The sequence below is a fragment of the Ursus americanus genome, chromosome 26 (genome assembly GCF_024610735.1).
Source record: "Ursus americanus isolate L20-20 chromosome 26, mUrsAme1.1.p, whole genome shotgun sequence".
NCBI classification, from domain to species: Eukaryota; Metazoa; Chordata; class Mammalia; order Carnivora; family Ursidae; genus Ursus; species Ursus americanus.
In genome coordinates, this window is record NC_142152.1 from 45,159,444 (window position 1) to 45,184,768 (window position 25,325).

The 25,325-nt window shown below is 67.2% G+C and overlaps 3 protein-coding genes across 5 annotated transcripts; all 3 read left to right on the forward strand.

The window, feature by feature from the left end:
* The first annotated feature begins 1,134 nt into the window (after nt 1-1,134).
* Nucleotides 1,135-5,777, forward strand: CRIP2 (cysteine rich protein 2). Its single transcript, XM_045799321.2, has 8 exons — nt 1,135-1,289; nt 4,085-4,179; nt 4,302-4,359; nt 4,686-4,826; nt 4,916-4,984; nt 5,065-5,159; nt 5,429-5,486; nt 5,566-5,777. The coding sequence occupies exons 1-8, from the start codon at nt 1,247-1,249 to the stop codon at nt 5,631-5,633; spliced, it is 627 nt and encodes a 208-aa protein (XP_045655277.1). The 5' UTR covers nt 1,135-1,246; the 3' UTR covers nt 5,634-5,777.
* A 7,345-nt stretch (nt 5,778-13,122) lies between these two features.
* On the forward strand, nt 13,123-14,740 carry LOC123793494 (cysteine-rich protein 1). Its single transcript, XM_045799322.2, has 5 exons — nt 13,123-13,277; nt 14,141-14,235; nt 14,320-14,377; nt 14,456-14,502; nt 14,613-14,740. The coding sequence occupies exons 1-4, from the start codon at nt 13,238-13,240 to the stop codon at nt 14,494-14,496; spliced, it is 234 nt and encodes a 77-aa protein (XP_045655278.1). The 5' UTR covers nt 13,123-13,237; the 3' UTR covers nt 14,497-14,502; nt 14,613-14,740.
* A 1,633-nt stretch (nt 14,741-16,373) lies between these two features.
* Nucleotides 16,374-25,046, forward strand: TEDC1 (tubulin epsilon and delta complex 1). 3 transcript variants are annotated; one of them, XM_045799324.2, is made up of 8 exons: nt 16,377-17,247; nt 17,346-17,442; nt 17,855-18,057; nt 18,354-18,509; nt 20,145-20,243; nt 22,544-22,630; nt 23,036-23,203; nt 24,134-25,046. In XM_045799324.2, the coding sequence occupies exons 1-8, from the start codon at nt 17,107-17,109 to the stop codon at nt 24,455-24,457; spliced, it is 1,275 nt and encodes a 424-aa protein (XP_045655280.1). In that variant the 5' UTR covers nt 16,377-17,106; the 3' UTR covers nt 24,458-25,046. The 3 variants fall into 3 exon arrangements, with proteins under 3 accessions (XP_087712436.1, XP_045655279.2, XP_045655280.1); XM_045799323.2 differs by lacking the exon at nt 24,134-25,046 and having other exon boundaries at nt 16,375-17,247; nt 23,036-24,017; XM_087856310.1 differs by lacking the exons at nt 22,544-22,630; nt 24,134-25,046 and having other exon boundaries at nt 16,374-17,247; nt 23,036-24,017.
* The last annotated feature ends 279 nt before the right edge of the window (nt 25,047-25,325 follow it).

Genomic DNA, 25,325 nt, shown 5'->3' on the forward strand with positions numbered 1-25,325 from the left:
AAAGGGGGGTGGGGGTAGGGGAGCTCAGGGGGAGCTGCCTGGACTGAGCAGGGTCATTTGGGCTTGGGGGAGGGGTCTGTCCACTTGTCGGGCTTGAGGCTCAGCTGGGCTGGAGGCCCAGGGAAGGGCTTATTGGGAGGGAGAGCCTCAGGGAGAAGACCAGGGCGTCCTCCTGGATCCCCAACCCCAGGGTGGGTAGACCGGGTTGTTCAGGCTCCCGGATGGAGGCGGAGGGTGGGGGGGGGTCAGCCACGCCCCTGTTGGGAGGAGGACTGTGGAGCCCTGGAGGGGGGTATCCTCAGTTCTGGCAGATGCCTAGCACTGCTGCTTTGGGGCCAGGAGGCCGGAGGTCAGAGGCCCTGGGCCCTGAGCTAGAGGGTCCAGAGGAGGGATGCCCCGCAGCGGAAGCCGTGGGGAGGCGGGAGCAGGGAGATGGCAGTGCGAGCGCACCGGGGCACAGCGCCTGCACAGCGAGCACGGCCAGGGGCTTCCCCCTTCTCTTCTCCCGTGCCTACCGTCCCGGGGTGGAGAGCTTGGGGACAATGCCTTCCTCCCGCGCCTGCGGCACGCCCAGGTCCCCTCCCCGCCTAGCTCCCTCCCCCTCTCCCGCTTCCAGCAGTTTCTGTCCCGCTGTTTTTGGAAGTGTTGGGCGCCCTGCCCTCCACCCACTGAGCGTTCGGCACCATCGACGGTGTCAGGCGGGGGCGGGCGGCGGGGCAGGACCCGGACAGGCCAGGTGGCCGCGCCCGCCCGGAATCCAGCTCCGATCCCGCCTCGCGGCCGTTGCTATAGAAACTGAGCAACAAAGGGACGCCGGACGGGGGGCGCGCGGCGGGGTGGGTGGGGTCATCCAGGGGTGGGGACCGGGCGCCAAAGACCAGCGTCCGTCTGCGTGTCCAGGGGCCGGCCTTCCGGGCCAGGGCCCTTAGAGCCAGGAATGCCCCGGAACCGTAGGGGCTGCAGACCCCCGCCCGCCCCGGCCCGGCCGCGACGTTGCCATGGACACGGGCGAGACACCGGCGTCGGGGCGCCAGGCTGGTCGGGCCACCCTCGCTGCCCCGGCAGGTGCGCCCCCGCCCCCGCGGCGCCCCCAGCTGGACCCGGGGAGCTGGCTCCCGAGGCCCCGCCCCGGCCGCGGAGCCAATGGGTGCGCGGGCAGCCGGCGGGCGGGGCGGGGCGGTGGCGCGGTGGCGGCGGCGCGGAGACCGGCGCGGGCTGAGGGCGCGGGCCGACGGGCGCACCGACCATGGCCTCCAAGTGTCCCAAGTGCGACAAGACCGTGTACTTCGGTGAGTGCTGGGCCGGACCAGCGCCCGCCGCCCTTCGCGGTCAGCCCCCGGCCGCAGAGCCGCGCGCCCCGCCCCGGGATGCGCGGTCCCGGGATGCGCGGCCCCGAGCCCGGTCAGCCTCGCTGCCCACGCGGGTGCCGCCGGAGGGTGGAGCTGGACGAGGCCGGGGCAGCCACGCCCGAACCCCGCAGCGGCCGGCGGGGCCGGGCGGGGGTGCGCGGTCCTCCCAGGATGAGGCCGGGTTGGGGGTCACGTTGGGGATTCACAGGCGCGGAGCGGGGCGGTGTCGGGCGGGGCGCACGCACGCTGTGGGAGCCTCCCGCGCGCTCCTGCTTTTCACGGCCCTTCCCCGCGGACACGTGGCCGGGACAGCGTGGCCCGGAGCAGTGACCTCCCCCCCCCAACCTCCACCTCGACCTCTGCCCACACCGGGGCGGCCAGATATGGGCTCTGTCTGGACCCAGTCCATGCGGGGGCGACCTTGGCCTCTTAACTCCTGCGTGTCCCAGCGTGCTCCCTTGCTTGGCGCGAGTTTTCCCCAGGACTTTCCCGTGGGTGGGGTGGGATGACAAGCGGGGCCCCACAAGCATGAGAGGGCACTGGAGCCCAGGTGGCCGAGCGCCCCTGCCTCCTCAAGGTCACAGCAGCCTGGGACTGGAGGGGGCAGCAGGTCTCTGCAGATATGCCCCCTGGGTATGCTGCACCCCCTGGCGCTCGCACCCGCTAGTCTGGCTTACTGAGCAACACTCTCTTCTCTCGGCTGACCTCTCCTGATTTTGCCCCTATCCTTCCGCCAACACCCTCACAGAGGGACACATAGTGTCAGAAGGGTGGGGACAGACAGGGGACCCTTTCCTGGTCATTGTGGGAGCAGTGGTCAGGGTCTGGAACAGGGACAGGCCAAGGTGAAGGAAGCCACTTGGCTTCCCTGCTGACAGGAGGGAGAAGGAGGTGGACGGTTGTTTGCTGTTCCCAGAGGGGAGGGACCGGATTTGGCCCCGAGTGCTTCTGGCCTGGCTGGGAGCCTAGGGGCTTCCGGCTGCCTCCCCAGGAGCTGGCCCAGTCCTTGGTCCCCATCCCAGAGGGGGCTCATCCCTGCAAGGCTCAGGGTGGGGGACAGCGCTAGGGTCCTCCTGCCATCCCCACTGCCCACGAGTCTGCCCCCACCGGGCCCGCTCAGGGCTCTCCAGGGCTGGGGCCGACAGTCCTGTGGACGGCTGGCAAAGCTCTTCTGCCTGCTGGGGCGGCCGCTGGCTCCCAGCAGAAAACAAAGGCAGCTCAGACTCGCTGGCTTCTGTCCTGGGCCGGAGGCACTGGCGCAGGGAGGGGGGCCTTTGGGCTGGGATCCTGCCCATCCCCCAGTCAGGCACCCCCCCCCCCCAAGCAGCTAACACCCTGACCGGAGTGAAACCTGGGCCAGGACACCCCAGAGTGACCTCAGAATGCCTTGCCTTTGTGTCCTTAACAATGGTGCAGCCCAGAGGGGAGCCAGCTCCGGTACACCCAATCAATTCTCTCAGCTGGGCTGGTAACGTGTGGCCATCTATCCACCCGGTGGGTCTCAGGGTCATGCCCCTGCCCCTGCATGGCCATATGCTAGAGTTGGCCAGTGCGGCGTGGCTCTGGAGGCCCTGCTACAGCTGCTGTGGCCGCTGCTGGCCAGCAGGAGCACTGGGAGAGGGTGCAGGGCTGGCAGGGGACCCAAGCCTGCCTTGGACGCAGGAGGGGAGGCCGACCAGACCGTGCCAGCATCCTTGGGTAGAGTGGCCATAGGGATCGAAGCCTGTGCTGCCTCTGGGAAGAGCGTGGGGAGAGTGGGTCCTGGAGGCCGGCCCTGGCCTGGCTGGGCCCAGCAGGGTCTGCCAGGGCCGTGGGAAGCCAGCACTCAGGGCCCTGAGCTTGGGCCACCAGCAGCAGCACCCATGGGCTTCTGGGGGCAAGGAGTGAGCTGGCCAGACCCTCACTACCCGCTCTGCCAGGGCCCTCAGGAAAGCCTGGCTTGCAACCTCTCTGTGAGAGGACCAGAAGATATCCGCTGGTTCTTGGCCTTCTCTTGGGGCTCTGCCAGGGTGGCAGGGGCCCAGCCCGCCTGACCTCCTCCTCCCTGACGCTTCTGCTCAGACCCCTTCCCTTTGGAATTCCGGTTTGGCTCCAGCCTTTCTTCCTGCCCTCTCCTCCACCGCCCTTTTCCTGCCGTGCTCTCCTGGGGAGGCCCCCCACACTTCCGTCCATTAGGAGGTGGCCCAGTGGACAGGGGGAGGGATGGGGCCTTGGGGGGTGGTGACTGGGCCGTTAGCAGCTGGTCTCTGACCGTGAGTGTCAGAGTAGCAGCTGGAGGCAGGGGCAGGGGGTCCTCAGGGCTTATCCTGAGGAAACCAAATATAGACAGGTAGGCGCATTCTGTCCCATGGGGTGGAGGGGGAACATCACGGGCCTCCCCACAGGGGTCTGTAGGGTCAGTCCCCCCTTCCCCTCAGCGGCCGGTTCTACCAACGCCTTTAGGGCCCAATTAGGAGCCTTCAGGAACCTTCAAGGGAGGGCCAGGTGTGTGAGTGTGAAGCAGGTGTTTGAGGGAGGGGCAGGTGTGCCATTGAGAGCGCTGACAGGTGCTCGAGCTGGGACGCTGAGCCAGCAGTGATCCTTGGGTTGTGAGGGTGACCAAGACCCAGCAGGAGAGCAGGGACCCTGAGGGGCAGAAGGCGCACGGTGGGGGCTCGGGGGTTCCCGCGTGGGGCTGGATGGGGGGGTGAGGCTAGGCTCCGGGCCCTGGCCCTGACTTCCCCTCTTGCCCCCAGCCGAGAAGGTGAGCTCTCTGGGCAAGGACTGGCACAAGTTCTGTCTCAAGTGTGAGCGCTGCAGCAAGACGCTGACCCCTGGGGGCCACGCTGAGGTGAGCCCCCTCCCCTGGGGTGAGGGGAGCAGGGCTGGAGGCTCCTGGGCTCTCTGCACCCTCGGGCCGGGTCTGGGGCTGTGGGCAGGGGGCCAGCCCTCACTCTGCACTCCTCTGCCCAGCATGACGGGAAGCCGTTCTGCCACAAGCCCTGCTATGCCACGCTCTTCGGACCCAAAGGTGAGCTCGGGTCCCCCTCCTCTGCCTGTGAACCGTTCTGGCACCGGGAGGAGTGGCCACTGTGCATCCTGGACCCAGCACAGTTCCCTGGCCCCTTCCCCCACTGCCCATTCTGGACCCTCCCCAGCAACCCCTTCCACCCTTGAAATTCTAGCATTCTCCATGCCCTTCCCAGAAATCTACGGCAGGCACCCTCTGGGTGGGGGAGTCCTGACCCTGTAGAGTGGGCTGTGGAGGGCCCTTTTCTGCGAAGCTGGATGGGGTGTGAGGGGTGGGCGTGGGCGAGGCTGCTGGCCGCTCCCCCTGCAGCGACTGGCTCCCCACAGGTGTGAACATCGGAGGAGCGGGCTCCTACATCTATGAGAAGCCCTGCGCGGAAGGACCTCAGGTCACTGGCCCCATCGAGGTGCCTGTGGTCCGGGCTGAGGAGCGCAAGGCCAGCGGTCCACCCAAGGGGCCCAGCAAAGGTGGGCTGGGCTCGGTGTGGGGGAGGAGGGGTGTCCTGGTGGCCCTGCCCTGCCCCGACTTGTGGTGTCACTCATGGTGTGTCCCGCAGCCTCCAGCGTCACCACGTTCACGGGGGAGCCCAACATGTGTCCTCGCTGTAACAAGAGGGTCTACTTTGGTGAGTGACTGTGGCCGGCAGCAGCCTCTGGGGGGTCAGCCCAGGAGGGTCCCCAGCTTCACCGTCTCTCCCCCTTCCAGCCGAGAAGGTGACCTCTCTGGGCAAGGACTGGCACCGCCCCTGCCTGCGCTGTGAGCGCTGTGGGAAGACGCTTACCCCAGGCGGGCATGCGGAGGTGAGGGCGGGGAGCGGTGGCCCAGGAGCGGGCTGGTGGGGGCAGGGGTGTGTCTGTATGTCTGTGTGACACCCGCTGCTGGGTGCTGCCCCCTGGTGGCCAGAGTGGAGGCACGCGGGCGCACTGATGCTCGGAGGCCCCGCCCTCTCCACTGGTTGAGTGGACCTGGTGATGGCTTTGAGGTGTCCAGGGCCGGTGGGGGCGGGGGAGGGGTCCTGTGGGGAGACAGGAGGGCTGGAATCTCTGCTCACTCCCCGTTCTGCCCCCAGCACGATGGCCAACCCTACTGCCACAAGCCATGCTATGGAATACTCTTTGGACCCAAGGGTGAGTGTGGCCAGGGGGGTTGGGATCCGGGTGCCCAGCTCCCCACGGCTCCCCCCCACCTTGCCACCTTTCTCTGCAGGCGTGAACACTGGAGCTGTGGGCAGCTACATCTACGACAGAGACCCAGAGGGCAAAGTTCAACCCTAGGGCTGCAGCCCCTCCCAGGGGGGCATGGGCCCATCCGCCTCCTGCTGGCCCCTGCCCCGGAGCCCACTGCTTGGCCCCATGGGGGAGAGCAACCAGCTGGCCCGTCCTCCCCGGCTCGTCCTGCCTTACAAGTCCAGGGCCTGAGTGTCACGGGGGAGGAGACCCCGCTGGGCTGTCTCCAGACGAGACCTGCCTGCCCATCCCCGTTTCTCTGGGTGTGTCTGACTTTGTACCCCCCTCGCCCCTTATCCTCCTTTGTGTCCTCGTGGCTCTGAGTCCGCATGGACCCATGTGTCCCTGTGTGTCCCTTGTGTGTGTGTCTCCGTGGCCCTGGGTGGGTCTCTCTGAGGTGGCCATCACACTCCCCCCTCCTGCTGCCCCAGGCCTGCCCCACAGTGTTATTTCTGCTTCCCTTGCCGGTGACGGCCACAGCCACGCTCTTCACGGTGTTCCTTGGGCAGACCGAGGGCGTCCCTGCCAGGAGCCCGTCGCCCACCCCGCACACCGCCTTGCAAGCGCTTGTCTGACACCCTCACATGGCTCCCACGTACCTGCTGAGACTGGCTGGCAATAAAAGGTTTGAGGAGTGGGGGCCGAGTGCTGTGTCTCCTCTTGTGGGAAGGGAAGGAGGTGAATCCAGGACAGCACTCCCTCGTGCCATCGCAGATGCGCCCAGCACCTGTGGGCTGGCTTCTGGTGGGGCTGGGGTCCTGTTCCCCAGGTTAGCTGGGGTGGGTGGGAGGCAGGGAAGCTCTGTTGGGCGGTGACGCCAACAGTGTGGTGGGACAGGCCCCCGAGACGGGGACCAGGCCAGGTGGTGGGGAGGGGAGCATGGCAAGCGCTCTGGGCTTGGGGTTCTGGTCTCCAGAAATGCCAGGAGATGCCTGTATCCATCAGAGACCCAAAGCAAGGGAGGGGTCGGCCTCAGGAAAGAGCCCGGGGCCTGGCACGTGGGGGGCGGGGCAGGGGGCCAGAGGAGGGGTCCCGTGTGGGAGTGCAGGGAGCTGGGGAGGGGAGGCAGGGGCGAGGTGGGCCTTCAGCCCAGGACAGCCTGGAAGTACAGTGGGTTTGGTTGGGGCAGGGGTGTGGTCAGAGGAGCCTGGTCCCCTTGTTTCAGCACTAGTGGGGGCCGGGGGCAGAACACAGGCAGTCTGAGGGCCAGGACTTGAGGCTCGAGTCCCCCCGTTGAGGTGCTCCTGCCCAACCAGTGTCCCTGTGTCTGGGGCTGCGGTGATAATGGAGTCACCGCAGCCTCCCCAGGCGGTCCGGCTCTGCCCTTTGAACCAGGACCCCTTGGCCGCCGCCAGGAGCCCCTCCTCACGGTCTGTTCCCTTTATCTGCTGCTCCCGGACAGCCCACCAGAGGGCGCACCGTCTCTTCGACTCCGGCTCTGGGAAGGAAACCAGGCTGACCCGCCCTGGCCCTTCGAGGCCCACCTACCCTACTCCCCAGTTCCAGCTCCCTGTGCCCCAGGCCCTGGCACAGGCCCTTCCCTGACCCACCCTCCAGCCCACTGGCTCAGACATAGCTGAGCTGAACGCGATGGCCATTGTCCCGCGAGCAGCCGTCCGTGTCCCTGGGGGTGGATCGGCTGGCTCCTGTGTCCAGCGATGCCAGGCCGCCGTCCTCCCTGGCGTCCAATCCAGGTACCCAATGTGAGCGGCAGTGTCTCCTCCCACCTGGCCAGCCTGGAAAGGCAGCCAGACTGCAGGGGAGCGGCCATCGGCGGGGAGGGGGGGGGCTGGTACCCCAGGGGCAGCCGGCGTCCACCTCAGGCGGGGGGGGCGCTCGGTGCAAGCGCAGCCGAAGGCCCAACTACCGCCAGGCCTGACTCCCTGGGGGGGACATTTGGGGGAGACTCCAGACTTCCTGAGCGCGGCCTGCCCACCCTCGCTGCGGCGTTGGATGGGAAATTCCTGCCCCCTGCCGCGTGGGGAGCTGCTAAGGGCACAGCTCGGGCCCTCCCTCGGGAGCCGGCAGTGGAAACTATGTGCGGAGGAGACGTGGTAGGCAGCGCGCCCTCTCCTCGGACCCGGAGCGGCCGCGGCCCCTCGGTGGGTGGAAGCCCGCTTGGCAGCGCGGGGGTGAGGGGCAGGGATCGCCTCAGGGAAGACGGGCCCGGCCCCGCCCGGGACACAGTGCGCCCCAGCCCCGGGGCTGGCGGGGGAAGGCGCGTCCCATTTCCTGCGGGCGGAGGATGACGCGCCGCCTTGTTTGTTTCCCCGCGGTTGTCGTGGAAACTGGGGCGGTGCCGCTCCCCGTGGTCAGGCGCGCGTCGCTAGGCGTGTCGGTGGGACGGCCCGCGCCCCTGCACTGCCCCGGCCTCCTCGGCGGCACTGGCTCCAGGAAACCCGACAAGTCAGGTGCTTCCTCCGACGCCCGCAGCCCCCGACCCTCCCTCAAGAGGCAGGGGAGGCGGCAACGGGCCCGTGCGCTCTGGTCCCCCGCCTTGGCCATTGCCCCTCGCCTGGCCTCCACCTCCACCCCTCCATTCTGCGCCAGCCAGTGAGGCGGCCCTGAAATGCCATCTAACAGCCTCCTTCCGGGTCCAGAGCCCCAGGCCTGCTTCGCTGGCCTGCTCCCCAGCTGAACCCCACCTCCCACCAGCCCAGGCTTCTGGACTTGGAAAAGCCGGGCTCCTCCAAGGTCCCGTGCCTTCCACCTCTGACCTGGGCCAGGGTGGCCCTGGCTGGGGTCCCCAGTCTGCTGTGGGGCCTGTTCTGCCTGCACCTCCCTCTGCCCCCACTTCCCTGAGGTCCAGATCCCAGATTCTCGTGTCCTAGACCCCCAGCCCGTCTCCCTCCAAGCCCTGTCCAGGTTCCCCTGGGTCAGTGACCCTGGGCATCAGCCCTGGGCAGCCCTTACCCAGCTGCAGGCTCCCTGAGGACCCCACCCAGTTCAGGCTCACCTCCCTGAATCTCTTGAGCACTGGTGGATGGGGGCAGGACTCCTTCCTGTCCCTGGGTTTAAGCACCAGCTCACTGGCCCCTAGCTGTGGTCCCAGGGCCTGAGTGTCACGAAATCGGTGGGCTGCTGGAGGCTGGGCCAAATGAAGACTGGCAGGGGACCAGGGCAGCCAGGTGTAGGCAGCACACCTTCCCAGGGCTTTGCTGGCTTCCGGGGGGAGGGGGGGTTGGGGGGCATGAAAACGCTTAGCTGCTGGACTGGTGGGGCTAGAATTTGGGGCCCTTCTGCGTGGGCTTCGGCTGTAGGACAGATTCTTGGAACAAGGCTCAGCCTTCAGGGGAAGGAGCGGTCTCCTGACCTGGCCAGACTACGGTATGGACCCCAGGCAGGGCTGACGGAGGGAGCTCAAGGTTGTACGTGCTGCCAAGCTCTCTGCATGGCACTGCTTCCAAGTGAGGAGGAGAGGACCTGCCCTCTCACCTGTTCTGGGTGAGGTCCAGGTGGACAGGAGCAGAGTCCTTGTGGGAAAGTGCAGTGTCCGATCCCTTCCCTGCCTCAGGGCCAAGGAGGGGCCATGGAGGGCCCAGCAGACCCACTCTGGGGCAGAACCTCAGAACAGACTGGGGGTCCCGGGGGACAAGCAGCTGAAAATAGGCCCTGGGAATGTCTGAGTGTCCATGACTCAGCTGAGCCTGGGGGAGGGGCAGGGGGTGGACACTGGAGAGGGAGCCCAGCAGTTGCCCCGGGCATTTGGCCATTCAGCCTTAGGAGGGAACAACCTTACACCTGTCCACATCCCTCTTGTCCACATTGAGGAAGGGGCCTGGAGGCCAGGACACTGGGTGGGGGGCTTCGAGGACGTGGGGGAGGCCAGAGCAAGTATCACAGACCACAGTGGGAGGGAGCGCAGGGGGACTGTCCAGCTCCAGCAGCAGAACTTTACCAGTGGGGGTGGGTGGCCGGCCCCATAGGTGGGTTCCTCAGGGGTCACTGGGTGCAGCCCTGCCTTCACTGGTTCTCAGGTGCCTGGAGCCCAAGCACTGCTGGGGAGCTGCACCTGGGCCCTCTCTGCAATTGTCCTGCAGGGCAGGTTCCTCCTGGTTCCCATCTGGGTCCCCTGGGCCAGGCCCAGCTCCCCGGGCAGTGCACGGACAGGCAAGGGCATGGGGGTGTGCAGAGGGAAGGGCGAGCCGATGGAGGTGGCCTCGATTGGTGCACCCCGAACCCCACCGCTGCCTCCCCCCAGGTCTCAGGGTCCTGGGGTGCCCTCGTGCTGTCCTGGTGCCTGGTGGGGCATTCTGGGCACAGAGGCAGCCTGGGGCAAGCAGCTGAGTTGCTTGGCGTCTCTGTCCTGGCCACGTTGTCCCTCAGGCTCCAGACACAGTCCCTGCATCTGCGGTAGCACGAGGGGGTAAGGTAGGGGGGAGGCTACACCTCAGGGTGTGTTAGGAGGCTCACTGTGTCCTCCGTTTGTTCAGAGGCCACAGCACCCACAGAGGAGTGGGGCGAGGGCTGGAAGTCTGCGCAGGGCAGATTTGGGTCTTGAACTGGCTGGCTGGTTCTTGGTCAGGTTGACCCCCTGGGCCAGGTCAGTGCTCCTCCCCCCTAGGGCCATCTGGAGCCAGGGGAGCTGATGGGAGGAGGTGGCCTCGCACGTGGTGGGGCCCGGGTCTCCAGGGAGGCTGTCCGGGCCCTGCCCGGTACCCAGCCAAGCCTGAGACGGGGTGTGCCTGGACACAGAGTCTGGGGGGTGATGGGGGCTGCCGTGGCTGAGGGGTTCCCGTCCTTATAGCAGGCAAGATGGGTGGAGAGCTCAGGGGATTGGAGGAGCGTGCCAGTCCATGGCTGGAGATTTGGGAGGGGTCTGGGGAGTGTGTGCGTCTGTGTGTGTGTGTGCACACGCGCATGCCTGTGCGTGTGAGTGTGTCTGAGTGTCTGGAAAAACTGTGCTGTGTACCGACCGGAGGGCTGGTCACATGGCCCTGGGGCCCCTTTGGCATCCTCTCCTCCCTCTGCAGCCCTGTGACCATGGCAACGGGAAATAACAGCAAGGGAACTTTCAAGAAACTCATCACCCCAGTTTTCAAAGGGGGGGCTCCCCCGTGGTGCGCAGGGTTGGCGTCACATGGGGGGGCATCCCTGGGGTGGGAGGGGTGGGGTGGAGAAGTGGACAAGGCCGGCTCACCGCCCCAGCTGCCTGGAGCCTGAACGTGGGCCGGGGGTGTGGGCTGGACGGGGAACACGGGAAGGCAGCTGGGATCCCCAGACAAATGCACCATACACAGCTGTGTCCAAGGGCACCAGGACACATGTGGGCGCAGCCACGCACCCTGTGTGTGGCCCATGATCCCGCTAGAGGTGGAGGCAGCCCTGCCCTGGAGCCCAGGCCTCTGCCCAGGGCACCCCTGCAGGGCAGCCTTCTCAGGAAGCTGCCAGGGGGTCTGTGCGACATGTGTGTGCCACTGTGACCCCCCCGTGGCGTCACCAGTGGTCTGGGCCTAGGGCCCTTGTCCTCCTGCTTGCCCGCCTCACTGGGCGGTCTACACTGTCCCCTGCTGTGTCTTTGCTTCTGTGTGTCTGTCTGCCCCCCCTTCCACTCTCCTGCTCTTCCCCAGCTCGGCATCTCTCTGGATCTGGAGCCGGGAGATGAGGGAAGTCAGAACCCACCCCAGTTACCCCCACCGGCCTGCAGCAGCACTGGGCACAGGCCAGGGACATGCCAAGGGACGGGTGGGGGTAGTGCGGGAGGTTGGGCTGCCGGCCTTACTTCCAGAACCTGAGCTGAGGTGCTCCAGCACCGGGCAGAGAGGACCTCGGGCCGGGACGCGACAGTGTCGCGGCTTCCAGGCTGCAGCGGGCCCGTGTCCGTGGGCGGGAGACTGGGGGCTGCTCCAGTGTGCCGTGTGCACCCCCACTCCTGAGGACAATGGACAGCCAGCCACTGGCAGATTCTTGGATGTGGGGCTTGCAGAGTCCAGTTGGGGGCAGAACTGTGGCCTCAGAAAGGGGGGGGGGTCCCGGGGAGCAGGGGGCAACTGGAGGGAAGCGTAAGGAGCAGGACATGAGGGTGTGGGGTCTAGTGTGCCATCCCCACAGAGGCTTGGCCCTTACCCCGGGAGCTGCCACCCTCACCCCAAGCCAGGCCTAACTGGGGGGTGAGGGATGGGGGCACCCAAGTTTTCCCTCCCCTCTCCCATTGCCAGGCAAGGGGCCTATGGTGGTAGATGGGCTTTAGGGAGGGTGAGGTTGGAGGGCTGAGTGCCTTTGTGGGGAGGCCAGGAGCCCCTAGGTCCTGTTAGAAGGTGGTCTCCAGCACCTTCCATGAAGATGGGGCTGGCACAGACTCTGAGTGTTGTTTGGAGAGATGGGTGTGTCAAGGGGAGACGAGGACGATGGTAGCTGAAGGGAGGGACGGTGGACAGAGGGGAGGAAGGGCAGGAGGAGCAAATACACTGGGGCCGGGATTGAGCGAGTGCCCGAGTAGGCATGGAGCAGCTAAGAACCTGGGTGTGGTGCCGCTGAGCCGGGAGGTGAAGGGTCCACAGAGCGAGGGGACGGCTCCTCCCCAGCAGAGAGAGAGGGAGGCAGGCGGGCTGCCAACCTGGAGGGAGGACAGTTATGCAAACAGCGCCCTACAAGCAGGGGTTTCCCAAGGGGGCATGGAGGCCAGGACCCCACCCAGGCCTGGGCTAGAAGGAGGATGGGAGACCCCACCGGGCCTCTGGGCCCTCTCTACTCCCGGGGTGGGTGGAGTCGGACGGTCTTCACCTGGCGCCAGCCCCCACTTGCCCTGGGCGGCGGACGGAACCACTCCCCGCCCTACCCACTCGGGCGCTTCCCGCAACGATAAGGAGCCCTCCCTAGACGAGATGGCCTGGACGTGGCCGCGTCCACCTTCCCCGGCAAAGTCCCCCGCCCCCGCACGGATCGCTGTTACCACGGAAGGAGGGGACGCCCTGTCTCGGAGTCCCCTCTTCCAAATTCCCCGGGGTGCTGTCCAATGGTCTTCCCAGGCAGCGGCGGGGATGGGGGGCTCAAAGAGGCCGGGATGTCCCTTGGGGATGTGGAACTGGGGAGGGGCGGGCCTCCTGGCCCCGCGTGTGCTTAAGGCCGGAGGGGAGTTTTGGGGGCGGGGGCTACCAGGCTGAGACGTCCCTGGTCGGGTCAAAGTGTGTGGGGAGAAGTTGGCCCACGCTGGTTTGCATCTATTTGCATTTTAGCGGCGACTCGTCCCTCCCTGGCTCCCGAATATCTGGGGGCCCGGGCACGTGCCGGCGGGCTGGGGCTAGGGATAGGGAGCGCCTTCCTGACCCTGGGGAGTCCCTTCCATAGATCCTGGACCTTAGGCTAGGGGCGGGGCTGCAGCCCCCGGAGGAGCCCCGCCCCTTCAGTGCATCCCCAGGGATCCCGCGCGCTCCCTGGCTACCCCCCCAAACCCCTCGCCCCCCTGCTCGGTTGTCGGCTAGGCCTGGGTGCTGCCCGGAGGCGGGGTTGGACCAGATGACCTTTCTTAGCTGGTTGGTGTGGAACCCAGGTCCTTGGGTCCAGATCCCGGGCTCAGGGGGCGGGGCTCGAAGGGCGGGTGTCAGAGGGGCGGGGTCTTGGGGTCCCTGAAAGGCGCGCTCCCAGCCGGACCCACCCAGTCCGGCTCTCCTGTCTGCTCCTGCCCAGACGTCTTCGCCGGACCCCCAGCCGCCATGCCTAAGTGCCCCAAGTGCGACAAGGAGGTGTACTTTGGTGAGCGCCCCCCGCCTACCCCAGTTCACCCCGGGCCCGGGAGCGCGCCGCCCCCACGAGGAAGCGCGGCCCAGGGACGACCGGGTCGGGCCTCTCCGGAGGGCTGGGCGCGCCGGGGGACCTTGGGGCTGTGTGCCGAGAGCCGACCCTTCAGCCCTGCGGGCGACCGCCTGGGTGTGCGGGTCAGGACCCCGGCGTCGGACGGCCAGCTGTCTCTGTCTCCGCCCCGTTGTCTCTTCCTCTCGGTCCCTCTGGGTCTCCCCTTGTCTGGGTACCCCCTTCGCCAGGTCTCCCCGTCGCTGGGTCTCCGCAGCTCTCCCGGCCCCCCTCGGCGCGCCCTGGGCGCAGACGGCGCGGCGGAGGGAGAAACGCTGAGTTCTAGCCGCCCCTCCCATCGCTAAGTAGAAACAGACGCGGAAACCAGCGCCCGGGGCGCGATCCCCGGCGCGCTCAGATCCCGGGTGCCGCCTCCCTGTCCCGCGCCCCGGGGCCCACCCAGGGGAGAGGCGGGAGGAAGTGGGAAGTGTCTCTCCCGACTCCGCCCCGAGGAGGGCGCCCTGAAGGCCCCACCCCCTACGCCGCTGCCGGTCACCCCGGCCCCCTCCCCTGGCCCTCGAGGCCTCCTTACGCAGTACCATCCAGCGCCCCCTCCCGTTTGTTTGGCCGGGTTGGCCTAGGGGACTGGAGGTGCCCCTCCCTACTGATGGGGCGCAGGGCTGAGACCGGGGTGGGCCACCAGGCGTGCGTGCGTGAGACCAAGGGCAGAGGGAACTGGAGAAGGCTGGTGTGTGAGTAGGGGGTGTGCCCTCTGACCCCAGAGCAGGGTTTCATACTGGGGGCGGGGCTGTTCTCTGCCTCCGCAGCTGAGCGGGTGACCTCTCTGGGGAAGGACTGGCATCGGCCTTGCCTGAAGTGTGAGAAGTGCGGGAAAACGCTGACGTCAGGGGGCCACGCTGAGGTAGGTGGGGCCTGGAGGGCAGCCGGGGCCAGGGTGGGGGCCAAGGTGGGGGCGGACAGCCCATCACGGCCCTTCTCTCTACAGCATGAAGGCAAACCTTACTGCAACCATCCCTGCTACGCGTCCATGTTCGGGCCCAAAGGTAGGCTTCCCAGGCCCCTGACCCCGCCGCCCCCTCCCCGCCCCTGGACACCTTAACCTGCCTACCCTTCTTCTGCAGGCTTTGGGCGGGGCGGAGCCGAGAGTCACACTTTCAAGTAAAGCCAGGTAGGTCTCCCCCAGCCCAGACCCTCCAGGCTTTGGGATGGTCCCCCCACTGTGGAGTGAGGGCTGACTGCTCACTGGGCCTGCACTCACCTCTGTCTCTCTCTGCGCAGGTCATGGAAACGCTATCCCTGGCTGCCCGCCGGGCCACTGCCCTTCCAGGCTGATGGCAGGCCTTATCCCCAGGCTCCCGGGGGCCCCTGTCGACTCCCATGCCCTCAATAAAGTTGAACACTCAGAAGCCCTGCTTGTGTGCGTGGAGGATGGGGGGATGGTGCTGGGGAGCAGCTGGCTGCTCTGACTTCAGGCCCTACCAGGGCACTGGCTCTTCCTGCTGCAGCCAGCCTTGCTGCCCACTGCCCTGGCGGGATGCTGTGCTGGGGGCCACCTCAGTCTGAAGCGCTGGCCACCATGGAAGGCCCCATGGTGGCTCAGCTCTCCAGCTCCCAGCCCTGCAAATGTCCCAGCCCTCCAGAGGTTCTGGAATGGCCTGAAGGGATGGTCAACAGGTCAGCGGGAACATGTGGCCTAAGAGCTGGTGGGTGGTGGCCACAGGGTGAATCAGCTGTGCTCACCCTGGTTCCGTTTTTGAGAAGCTCTGGGGGACTTGTGGTAGGGAGTCCTCGCCTGCTCTCTCCACTTCCTGCCCCACCCTTGTCCCCATTACCCACCAGCCCTGATGGACCAGGCCAGCTACCTTCCTGCAGGAGCATGCACTTGGACACCCTGCTTCCCCGCACACTCACCACCCCTAGTACCAAGTGGCCAGCCCCTAAATGGGGAATTTGAGGACTGGCTGAGCAGTGCATAGGTGGGGGCTTTCTGGAAATTCCCATGTCAATTCTGGCAGCAACTGCACACTGGGCCACACTCAGAGCCCTCCCCATTCCCCACCCCTGGCCACTCAGACTCCAGCCCTGGCAGAGGGCCACCCCTCCCAGCACTCAGCCCTGCTCCAGGGTTTTGCTGGTGGCACTGCAGGCCACAGCTGGACAGTCTGTTGGGGGCGTCTCAGGGCCACCTGTAGGGTGGGAGCCAGAGTTCATCTGCAGGGATGGGGTAGGAGGGAACGGATGGTGCTAAGGTGAGGCAGGGTTTTTCAGTGGACAGTGGTAGGGTGGGGGCTGGGGGCTTTGAGACTCAGCCGGGTGTTGTGCCAGAGTGAGGAGTTGCGGTACACAGGAAAATCTGCACCAAGTGCTGGAGGGGCAGCGCTGAACAAGGGCGCAGAGGCTCCTGCCTCCTCCCCGTTCTGGGGCTCGGCCAGCCGGGTGCAGCTTGCAGCCAGGTGGGGCAGATGCCGCAGGAGTGCTGAGATCTGATGCCTGCGGCCGGAGAGGGTTGGGACGCAGGTGGAGAAAAGCACTTCCGACAGAAGGCCCAGAGAGAAGGGCCGGCGGGCTGGGCGGGTGCGTCAAGAACGTGGTCTTTATTTCGAAGTCCACAGGGAGCTATAGCTGGCGTCCGCCCGCAGAGTGGCGCGCGGAGACCAGACCCGGCAGAGCTGAAGGGGACGGAAGGTGGGGGCTGGGGAGCAGGCAGCATTGCCCTCTGCGGGAGGGGGAGGAGAGCGGCTCCGCGGGGGCGGGGGCGGGTCCTCCCGGGTAGGGGTGAGGTAGGCGCCGGCATTGCGGGAGAGGGAGAGGACCCGGGGACGCCAGGCCCCCCGCGATGCACTTCCTGTAGGCGCGGCCACGGCCGGCTGGCGGAGGGGTGCGTGGGCAGGGCTGGGCTCGGAGGGCTGGTGGATCGGTCCCTTCCACCGCCTCGCGGAGGTGTACTTTCCACGCCACACGTTCAAAATGCACCTGTGCGGTTCGCCGGCTTTAACCAACGCGCAGGGCTCTGCAGCTGCCCCTGGTGCCGTGCGCCGTCCGTGCCGACCCTGTGCTGTTTGGGGCGTTTCGTGCGCGCACTGGAGACACGCGACCGCGCTGAGCTGCCGGCTTCCTTCGCGCGCCCTGCGGGCCGTGGGACCGCGGCCGCCGTGCCTCCGGCGGACACTCGCGCTCTCCGCCCTGGCACCGCGTCGGGGAGCCGCCACACTGCTCTGCCAGGGGCCGCGCCGCTGCGCCTGCGGAAGGAGCGGCTCAGCGTGGAGACAGCCAGGCCCGGAGGGCCGCGCCGGGGCCCGGGGGGGGCTTGGGGTGCGGACGGCGCCGCCGCATCCCGCACGAGCCCCTGGCGTGCGGGCCGGGCCGAGGGGCTCCCGCGCGGGTCAGCGATCCCGGCCGCAGGGGGCGCCCGGAGCGGGGCCGCGGGAGTCCCGCGGTGCCTGGGCTGCCTTTCTGCTCAAGGGTGGGCGAGGCGCTGATTGGTGGAGTCTGAGCTAGGCGGGTGTCGGGTCGACGCGATTGGGCCGCAAGGGCGGACCCCGCGGAGCTGTCGACGCCAATTGGTCCCTGCTGCACAGGAAATGCCTCCGCACTGGACGGAACAGACTGCACTCAAAGGCCTGGAGCACCGCTCATTGGGCCGGCGCTGGAGGCGTGCCCCTGCCCGCTCGGTGATTGGGCGAGGGCCCAGTAGGGACGGCACCTGCGCGGTAATTGGACGCCGGGAGCCCCTGCAGGCCGCGGCGCGAGATCCGAGCGGGAAGCCGGCTGCATGGGGCGGCGGCGGTGCCGGGGGGATCGGAGGAACGCGGTCGGGGCCCTGCCCGAGGCCATCGCTGCGCTGAGTCAGACGCTGCCTGCCGGGCCCAGCCCCGAGATCTTCCGCCGCGCCAAGTTCGACCGTCCGGAGGCGGTGAGGCCCGCGGGGCAGGCGGCGGGGCCCGGCGGGGGCCCGGGCGGACGCAGGGCGTCGGCCGGCCCCGCCGAATGCCGCTCTTTGATTCCCCCCAGGCCCCGGCGCTCTGGCAGCTGGTCTTCCGCGTGCTCTTGCCGCTGCCGGCAGACGGCGCCTCGGCCTCCCCGGGGTCCCCGGCCTCCCCCGCCCTGGGTAAGCCCCATCTTTCCCGTAAGGCCCGCCCACTCACCACGCAGTCCACCTGCTCACGCAAGCCCCGCCCCCGGTTAGCCCAGCTGTCCCTGTTAGCCACGCCCCCGCAGCAAGCCACGTCCCCGCGGGCGCTGGCTCGGTCCACTCAGACCCTGTGGCTGGGTCCGCCTCCTGTAAAGCCCCGGCCCGGTTAGCCCCGCCTCCCTGGCAAGAAGCCCCTGCGGGCGCTGGCTCCGCCCACTCCACCTGCTCGGGCAAAGCCCCGCCCACATCATAAGCCCAGTCCCCGTTAGCCCTGGTCCCCTCATCCCGTGAGTCCCGATTGTTCCCTCCAAGCCTGGCCGCTGTTTGGGGGTCATGCGGGGTCTCTCCCAGTGGGCGGCCCCCTGAGCAGGCCGTCCCCCATCCCCAGAGGCCCAAGTCCGCCTGGTGAAGTCGGCGCTGCGCTCCCACGGCTACCCCAGGCAGGCGCTGGCACAGCTTCCTGAGGACGGCTCCCAGGGCAGCCGTGAGCTTCTGCTGGCCCTGGCCTGGCTCCTGGCCCGCGGGCCCTTGCTCGAGCAGCTGCTGGCCCAGACGCATGTGCGGCTGGGCGATGAGATACCCCTGTGCGAGGTGCGTATGCGGTGAAGGGGGTGGGGCTGGGTCCTGGCAGGGAGCCTGGGTGCGGCCTGGGCCAGCCCTCAGGGCAGCCCTGTGGGGGTCGGCATTGCCACCCCCTGCTCCTGCGTCCTCCCCTGCCCCTGCTTCCGGTCAGAGTGGGGTGTATGCTCACAGGGTGTGGCCCCCAAATCTCCCCTTGGTACCTCTGGGGGCCCATGGCTCTCCCTCCAGGAGCCTCTTTTCTCTGTCTCTCTTGGGGTTTCCGCAGGGGATATGGGAGCAGGGTGTGACCCTTGTGCCCTCTCCAGTGTGAAGCCCTGGCCAGTCTTGGCCCACCCGCACCCCGGCGGGAAGCAGATGGCCCTGTGGACATACGCCACTTGCAGTGGCTGATGGGAAAGCTGCGGTTCCAGTGGCGAAACCTGAGCACCAGTCAGCAGGAGCAGTGTGCCCTCCTGGGCAAGGTATTGTCACCTGAGGACTGTCCACCCAGGAGCACTTACTCTCCGTGCTACAGGCTGTTGGTTGCCTCTCTCTGCCCGAGGCCTGTCCATCCAGGCCTGGCACAGGCTGGAGCCTGGTCTTGGGATGCACGGGGCCCTTCCCAGTTCTGGCTGGGAGCTGACCGGTTGGGCACTGCCCTGCAGTGGCCCAGAACCTGAGCCCAGGGCTCTAGGTGGTCCAGCAGGGGTCCTAGGGCAGGTGGAGTTGGGCATCCCTGGGGCAGGGAGCCAGTGGAGCAGGGAGCCTGTGTGGTTGGCTTTCCTGTTCCTGGAAGTCATCAGAGGCCTTAGGCTCTGTCTCTGAGAAGAAATGGGCCCTGGGCTCTGGGGGAGCTGCTGCTGCCTGGGCCTGTTTCGGGGAGGAAGGTACCCCCTCCTTCTACCACATTCTGGGTGTAGGCTCATGGGCAGTGGGCAGCTTCTGTAGGGTTCCTGAGGGCTGGTAAGCCTCAGCTGTGGGGGCACAGGTCCGTCTTACAGGTCTAGTGCATAGTCTAGGCTGAGAGGTGGCTGGGCAGGGAGTCTCAGACTCCCACCAGCATAGGGCTCCTCAATGCTGGGCCCCCCACCCTGCACCTCTGCACCTGTGGCACCCTACACCCATGCACCCCTGCACCTGTGCACCCTGCGCCTCTGCATCCCTGCATCTGTGTACCCCTCCACCTGTACACCCCTGCACCTATGCACTCTGCACCCCTGCACCTCTGCACCTGTGGCACCCTACACCCATGCACCCATGAATCCTGCGCCCCTGCATCTCTGCACCCCTGCACCTGTGCACCCTGCGCCTCTGCACCCCTGCATCTGTGTACCCCTCCACCTGTGCACCCCTGCACCTGTGTACTCTGTACCCCTGCACCTCTGCACCTGTGGCACCCTACACCCATGCACCCCTGTGAATCCTGCACCCCTGCGTCTCTGCACCCCTGCACCTGTGCACCCTGCACCTGTGCACCCTGCGCCTCTGCACCCTGAACCTGTGAACCCTGCACCTGTGCACCTCTGCATGCTGCTCCTCTGGACCCCTGCAGAAGGCCTTTTGCTCCCTCAGCCCTTCTTGGAACCTGTGTCTGTCTTGCTTGGTCTGGGCTGCATTTGATCCTCCTGCTTGGGACATGGCTACCCATTAACCTCCGTGATGCCTTCTGGTCTCACCTTGCCAGGCAGCCTTCCTGCCCCCCAAACCCAAAAGTCACTCTGTGTCCCCACCATTGGCTCCACTGGACCCCCAGCCCATCAAGAGGCTGTTTCTTCCACCACTTGGACCTGGCAGTCGATGAGCTTAGGGAGAAACAGGGGTGCCCCGTTCCATCCCCACTATACCCCTGGGAACTGCGTGGGATGGGGAGGCTATAGGCGGCACTGCCCAGTGCCCAGTGCCCCTCACACTGCAGGGGCCTCCTGGAGCGCTCTGGGCCCTGGGGCAGTGCTCCAGCAGTGCTGACTCCTCTCCTGAGCCTGACCCTGGCCTGCCGCGGAGCACCTTGGCGAGGCATGGCCTGTTTCCTTGCCGGCAAGGCAGGCTCCAAAAACCTCACTTGGTGTTGGGAGAGGTGCCCCTCCTGCTCAGCCTGGGGTTTGCACTGCCTGTTTCAGATCCACTCCTATACCCGTGGCTGCCACAGTGACCACAGCCTTGGCCACCTGTCTGTTGCTGAGACCAAGCTGCTCAGGGACCCGGAGGGCGGCCGGCAGGTGAGGGCTGGTGTGGGACCCCTTCCTGTCTGAGGCTGGCGTGTGTTGGTGTGTAGTACTGCAGAGACGTGAGGTGGTGCGGGTTGAGGTGGGGAGGAGCCTGAGAAGGAGGGTGCAGCCGACCAGCTTTGAGCTCTGTGTGATTGACCAACTCACCATCTTGCTGGTGTGGGGGACAGGCATGTCCTGTGGGCCTTTCCCAGCTCCCTAGACCATCCACTGGTGCAGGAATCTGGACCAGCTGCCGTGTGTGTGTGTGGCTGGGCTGGCAGCTGGGTGAGAGGGGGCCTCTGGAATTAAGGAAGACTGCTTGAGGGTTCAAGCTCACGGTGTTGGCGCCTAGAGCCCGTGCAGGGGTCATCTGGCCATTGAGGTGGTGGGAGGAGGGCTGGTCTCGTGTGCTGACTTTCAGGAGACCCCAATCTGTCATGATTGTTTCCTTCCCTTGGGCTGACATGGCCAGGGTGTCCTAGGACAGGCCCAGGGCTAGCTGTCACTTGAGGGCTGGGCTCTGGCTGCCCAGAGTGTGAGGCTGGCACTGTCCAGCCCGGGGGGCACTTGGCCCGGCAGGAGGGCTGAGGCTTAGGGCTGGTGTGGCTCCTCTTTCCAGGTCCCACAGATCCCAGCTCTGGAGTCGTGTGCTCCCTTTTGTGGGGTTGGGGTAGCCACCTGGGGGTGCCTGTTAGGCCTGTGTCCCTGGCCAATACCTGGCTGGCCCTGTTCAGGCAGGGCTGCACTTGTCCCTGGCGGTGCGGAGGCAGAATCTCGGCGACCCGAGGTGCCCTTGGCTAGGTCCCCTTCTACGGGTGACTCAGCGAGGCCCAGGCTTCCTGCCCTTGGTCGCCCCGGGTTGGAGCAGAGCAGAGGCTGCACTAGTCCCAGCCAGGTGTTGCCTGAGGCACCGGCCCCTGTGGCGTGGGGGCCTGTGTGGCTCCCCCACCTCTCTGAGACTGGGGTGTGCTGGTGCTGCAGGACTGGCGATGGCAGGAGGTGGATGGGGGGTCACGACTGGCTTCCTTCCAGTGTACCCAAACGGCCTGCACTGTTGGGATGGGTCCCAGAAACTTCTGGAGTGATCTGTGGTTGCTGCGTGGCCAGGTGTGCTGCGGACTAGCCGGGCAGTGAGCCGCGGGGCAGTGAGCGTGCTTGCTGCCTGGCTGGGCCTGCAGCCTTCTCACGTCCCCGTGCCTGGCCGCAGGGCAGTGGGGTGGGGCGGGGAGTGGCTGCCCCAGGAGGCTCCAGCACTGGGCCCGAAAGTGGGGGTGCAGAGAGGACTTGTTGCCCCTTCCTGTTGTGCCTGCCCCCCTTGCCTGAAGCCGGGGATGTGGGGAGCCCCTGGGGACTGTTGTCGGAAACCCCCTGAGCTGTGTGCACGCATGCGTGTGGCCTGCACACACACAGCCCCCCCCCCCCCCCCCCGTCTCAGCACTCCCAGGCGCTACTCCCCTAGGCCCACGGGCAGTTCTCTCTGTAGGCGAGCCTCCATCCTGACCCCTGAGCCCCCGTTCCAGCTGCAGCAAGTAGGCTCCTGGCTGCCTGGCTGGCCGTCTCTGTGGAGCAGGCGCTGAGCAGGGGCCCGTTCCTGGCCAGCGGGAACCGCAGGTCATGCGTGCCTATTGTTGTGTAGGGCGTGTGTACCGGCAAGGAGCAGTGCCTGTGGTTTCCTGGTGGAGGTGGCAGGTGCAGGGGAGAAGGGGGGCTCTGGGTGGGGCTTGGGGGAGGCCTGCACCGCACCTCTGCAGCGATCAGTGGGCCCTCAGGTGCTGGGACTCCTGCCCTCCCCCTGCCAGCTTCTGGAGGCCAAGGCTGGGGCAGGTGCTGCCCACAGCCGGAACTGCAGCACGTGGCCCACTGTGGGCCCCCGTGTGTGTGTGGGGTCTGCAGGTGGGGGTGTGCAGGCCCAGCCTCCTCCCTGCCTTTGGGGCTCCTAGGTTCCACAGGAGGGGTTCCCTTCCCAAGAGCCTGGCAGGCTGCCCTTTGTGGGGCTTCCTCCTCAGCCCACATCTCAGCCGCAGCCCCCAGCCAGTGAGGGACGTGGGGCAGAGGCCCTGAGTCGAGGGTCCTGGATGTCACCGCCTGGCCCCGTGGGGACTCCCGTTTGGGGCTGGCGTGGGGACCGTGGGTGTGGTTGGTCTGGTTGTGCCTGGCGGTGCGGCCTGCCCCGCAGGGAGACGGCTCTGCTGGACGGTGACTGGTGAGTGATTAGCTTGCAGGCCCAAGGCACTGGTGGGCATGGGGGTCGGGTTGTCGGTGCCCAAGGAGGGTCCCGACCTGGCCGCGGTTTGTGGTTTGCTTTGCAGCTGCTTCGGAGGCTGGAGAGCGAGAATGTGCGCCTGGAGGCCGCCCTGGCCTGGCGACGTCAGGAGCTGCTGTTCTGGCGCTGGATGGTGTGGCCGGCTCCCCTCTCTTCTCCCAGCCTTGACCACAGCAACCCGGGGCGGGGGTCTCCCTAATTCCCAGACAGGAGAGGAGGCTGGGGGAGGCCACATACACACTTGGCCACGCAGCTGGTGTTACGACCCAGGCCTGCGGGCTCAGAGCCAGGGGCCCTTCCCAGAGGTCTGTCCCAGCTCCTGAGGAGCCCAGACTTCTTAGGGGTCCAGTCTCCCAGAAATCTGGCCTTTGCGCCTCCCTGGCCTCCAGGCCTGCTGGCGTGATGGGTAGCTGTGCACAGGGGGGTGGGCACTGCCCCCAGGCCTCTGTGCCGTCTGTCCCCATTGGCTGCGGAGCTGGGCCTGTGCTGATGAGGCCCGGGCTCGCTGCCTGCCTCTTACTTGGGTCTCTCTCTGCAGGATACGGTCTTGGACATCTGCCCCCTGGAGACCTCGCCGCCCACGTTTCCGCCCAGGACCCCCGCGTCGGGGGGTGGCGAGTTGGAGCTGGTGGCCCGGGAGTTGCAGGCCGTGCACGAGGAGCTGCAGGGAGCTGCAGAATCTCGGCGGGCGGCCTGGGAGGCCAGGGTGAGAGCTTGGGGCGCTGACATAGGGTGTGTTTACGCAGCCCCTTGTGGAACTGCTGCCGTTGAATCCACTGGGAGGGAGCGTGGCGAGAGGAGTCCCCACTGTCCCCCCGCACAGCCCCCTGCGTGCTGCACTGCTGTCTGCAAGCAGGGGCCAGCCACAGTGGCTTCACGTCTTCTGAAGCGTCTTGAAGGAACTTGGGGCATAGTTTCCCCCCGAAATCTTCAGGACCCCATCAAGAGGGGGGTGTTCCCAGCAGCCTGCAGCCCCTTCCCCTCTGCTGTGCTGACCGCTGGAGGGTGCTGGATGCTTGCAGGCACTTCTCACGGGCTGTCTGCCACACCGCAGGGCCTTGGAGCCGAGCTCCCTGAGGGCCAGGTCAGGGCCACGACCTGGGGGCACAGCCTCTCCTCCCTCCCCTGCCCCGCCAGGCCAGCTGCCTACAGAGCCTCTGGGATGGGCCTGCCTGGAGGGTCAGAAGTGGCCTCCACAGGTGGTGTCCTCTGGGGTCCGCCCCGCTGCACGCTCCCTGTCCTGGGAGACTGGGAAGGCAGGAGGCCAGTTTAGCAGAGGGTGTGGGACGCTGACACTGACTCCGGCACGGTGGGTGGGGTTGGGGCTAGGTGGCTCGAGGGTCTGCACTTAGCTCTGAACGGGGGGACTTGGTGACCTGGGTGAGTGGGTTGGGCCTGCAGCTGGGTAGTCTTACAGGGCCTTCGGGGGGGTCAGGCTGCTGGCCCTGTCCCCGGAGCCCCACTGCTGGCTCAGGTGCTTGGTGAGGGTTGGCACTGGGGTCGGCCCCTTCCCAGGGAGGAGTGGGATCTCAGGGCGCTGCTGGGGGCTGGTGTTGGGGCTGAGAGGACCCGAAGCCTGTGTCCTGGGCAGGATGTGGCTACCCCTGGCTCAAGAGCTGCCTTCTCTCCCGTGCAGGGTGGAGGCTGGGGGCCAGAGTGGAGTGCTGTGCAGCGGGCCTCACAGGAGGCCGTGGGACGGGAGCTGACAGCCCTTCAGTGGGCCTGGGAGCAAGGTGGGGCCCTGGCCCAGCCCCATGGGCCCCGCCGGCTGGTGAAGAGGGACACTGGAGCCTCGGGGGGCCCAGGCCTGCGGGCTGCCGAGGTGATTGGGGCGCTGAGGAGCCGAGAAAGCTGCCTGGAGGCCGAGCTGTGCCGGCTGCAGACACAGTGTCGGCAGGAGCTGGGCAGGCTGGCCAGAGCCACACCCGGCCTCATCTGGATCCCGCCGCCTGCTCGTTGAGGGCCCGTGGGTGTGTTCTCCTTGAGGGGACCTGCCCTGACGCCCTGGCTGGGCCTCGGAGGCGCAGGTTTCAGGGTGGCCCTAGGGATGATGCAGGCACAACCCCGTGATGTGCTCACCCTGAGCCCCAGGCTGTCCCTGCTTTGGGCCCAGCTCAGGCCCTTGGCTAGCAGTACCGGGTGCAGGCATGACAGCCCCAGTGTGGTGTCCGTGGGCATCCAGGATCAAGAGAGCACGCAGAAATAAGTCGTAGAGGCCTCCCTGCAGGGGTGAGGCTCTGTCCTGCCTCCCCCCCCCGGTTCCTGTCTGGGGAGGGTCTGGTCTGTGCTCAGCCCCAGGGGAAGGGGACCCTGGGTCGTGGTGGCCAAAGCTGGGCGGCTCCAGGGCTGCCCCGGTGCCTGAGGGTCAGGCACAGCCTGCAGCATGGGCTGGGCACCAGTGTCCTGGGGGAGGCAATAGCCCTGACACCCCATGCACACTGTGTCCTGGGCCCCCACTGCACGCCCCACCTTGTGCCTTTGCCTGGTGTGTGTGCGTGTGTGTTGGGCAGGGACGCTGGCTGGGAGCCTGGGGGTGGGATGCTGTTCCTTTCCTGGGGGCGGTGCTGGGGGTGAGGGGGAGGCCACTGTGGACAGAGGGGGCTTTGTTCATGAGACTGTTCAGGGAGCTGGGCTCGGTCCTGACAAAGGGCCATCTGTGTCCGGGGGATGTACCCCCAGCTTGCCGGAACAGACTCGCCTCCGTCCCAGGGGGCTCAGCCTCATCCGCCTCCCTCGCCTGGCTCCCCTTGGCTCCCAGTTGAACCCTGCTGGGCGGGCTCAGGGCCTGTCGGCTGCCTCCTGCTGCCAGCCAGGTCAGGCCCGCGGAC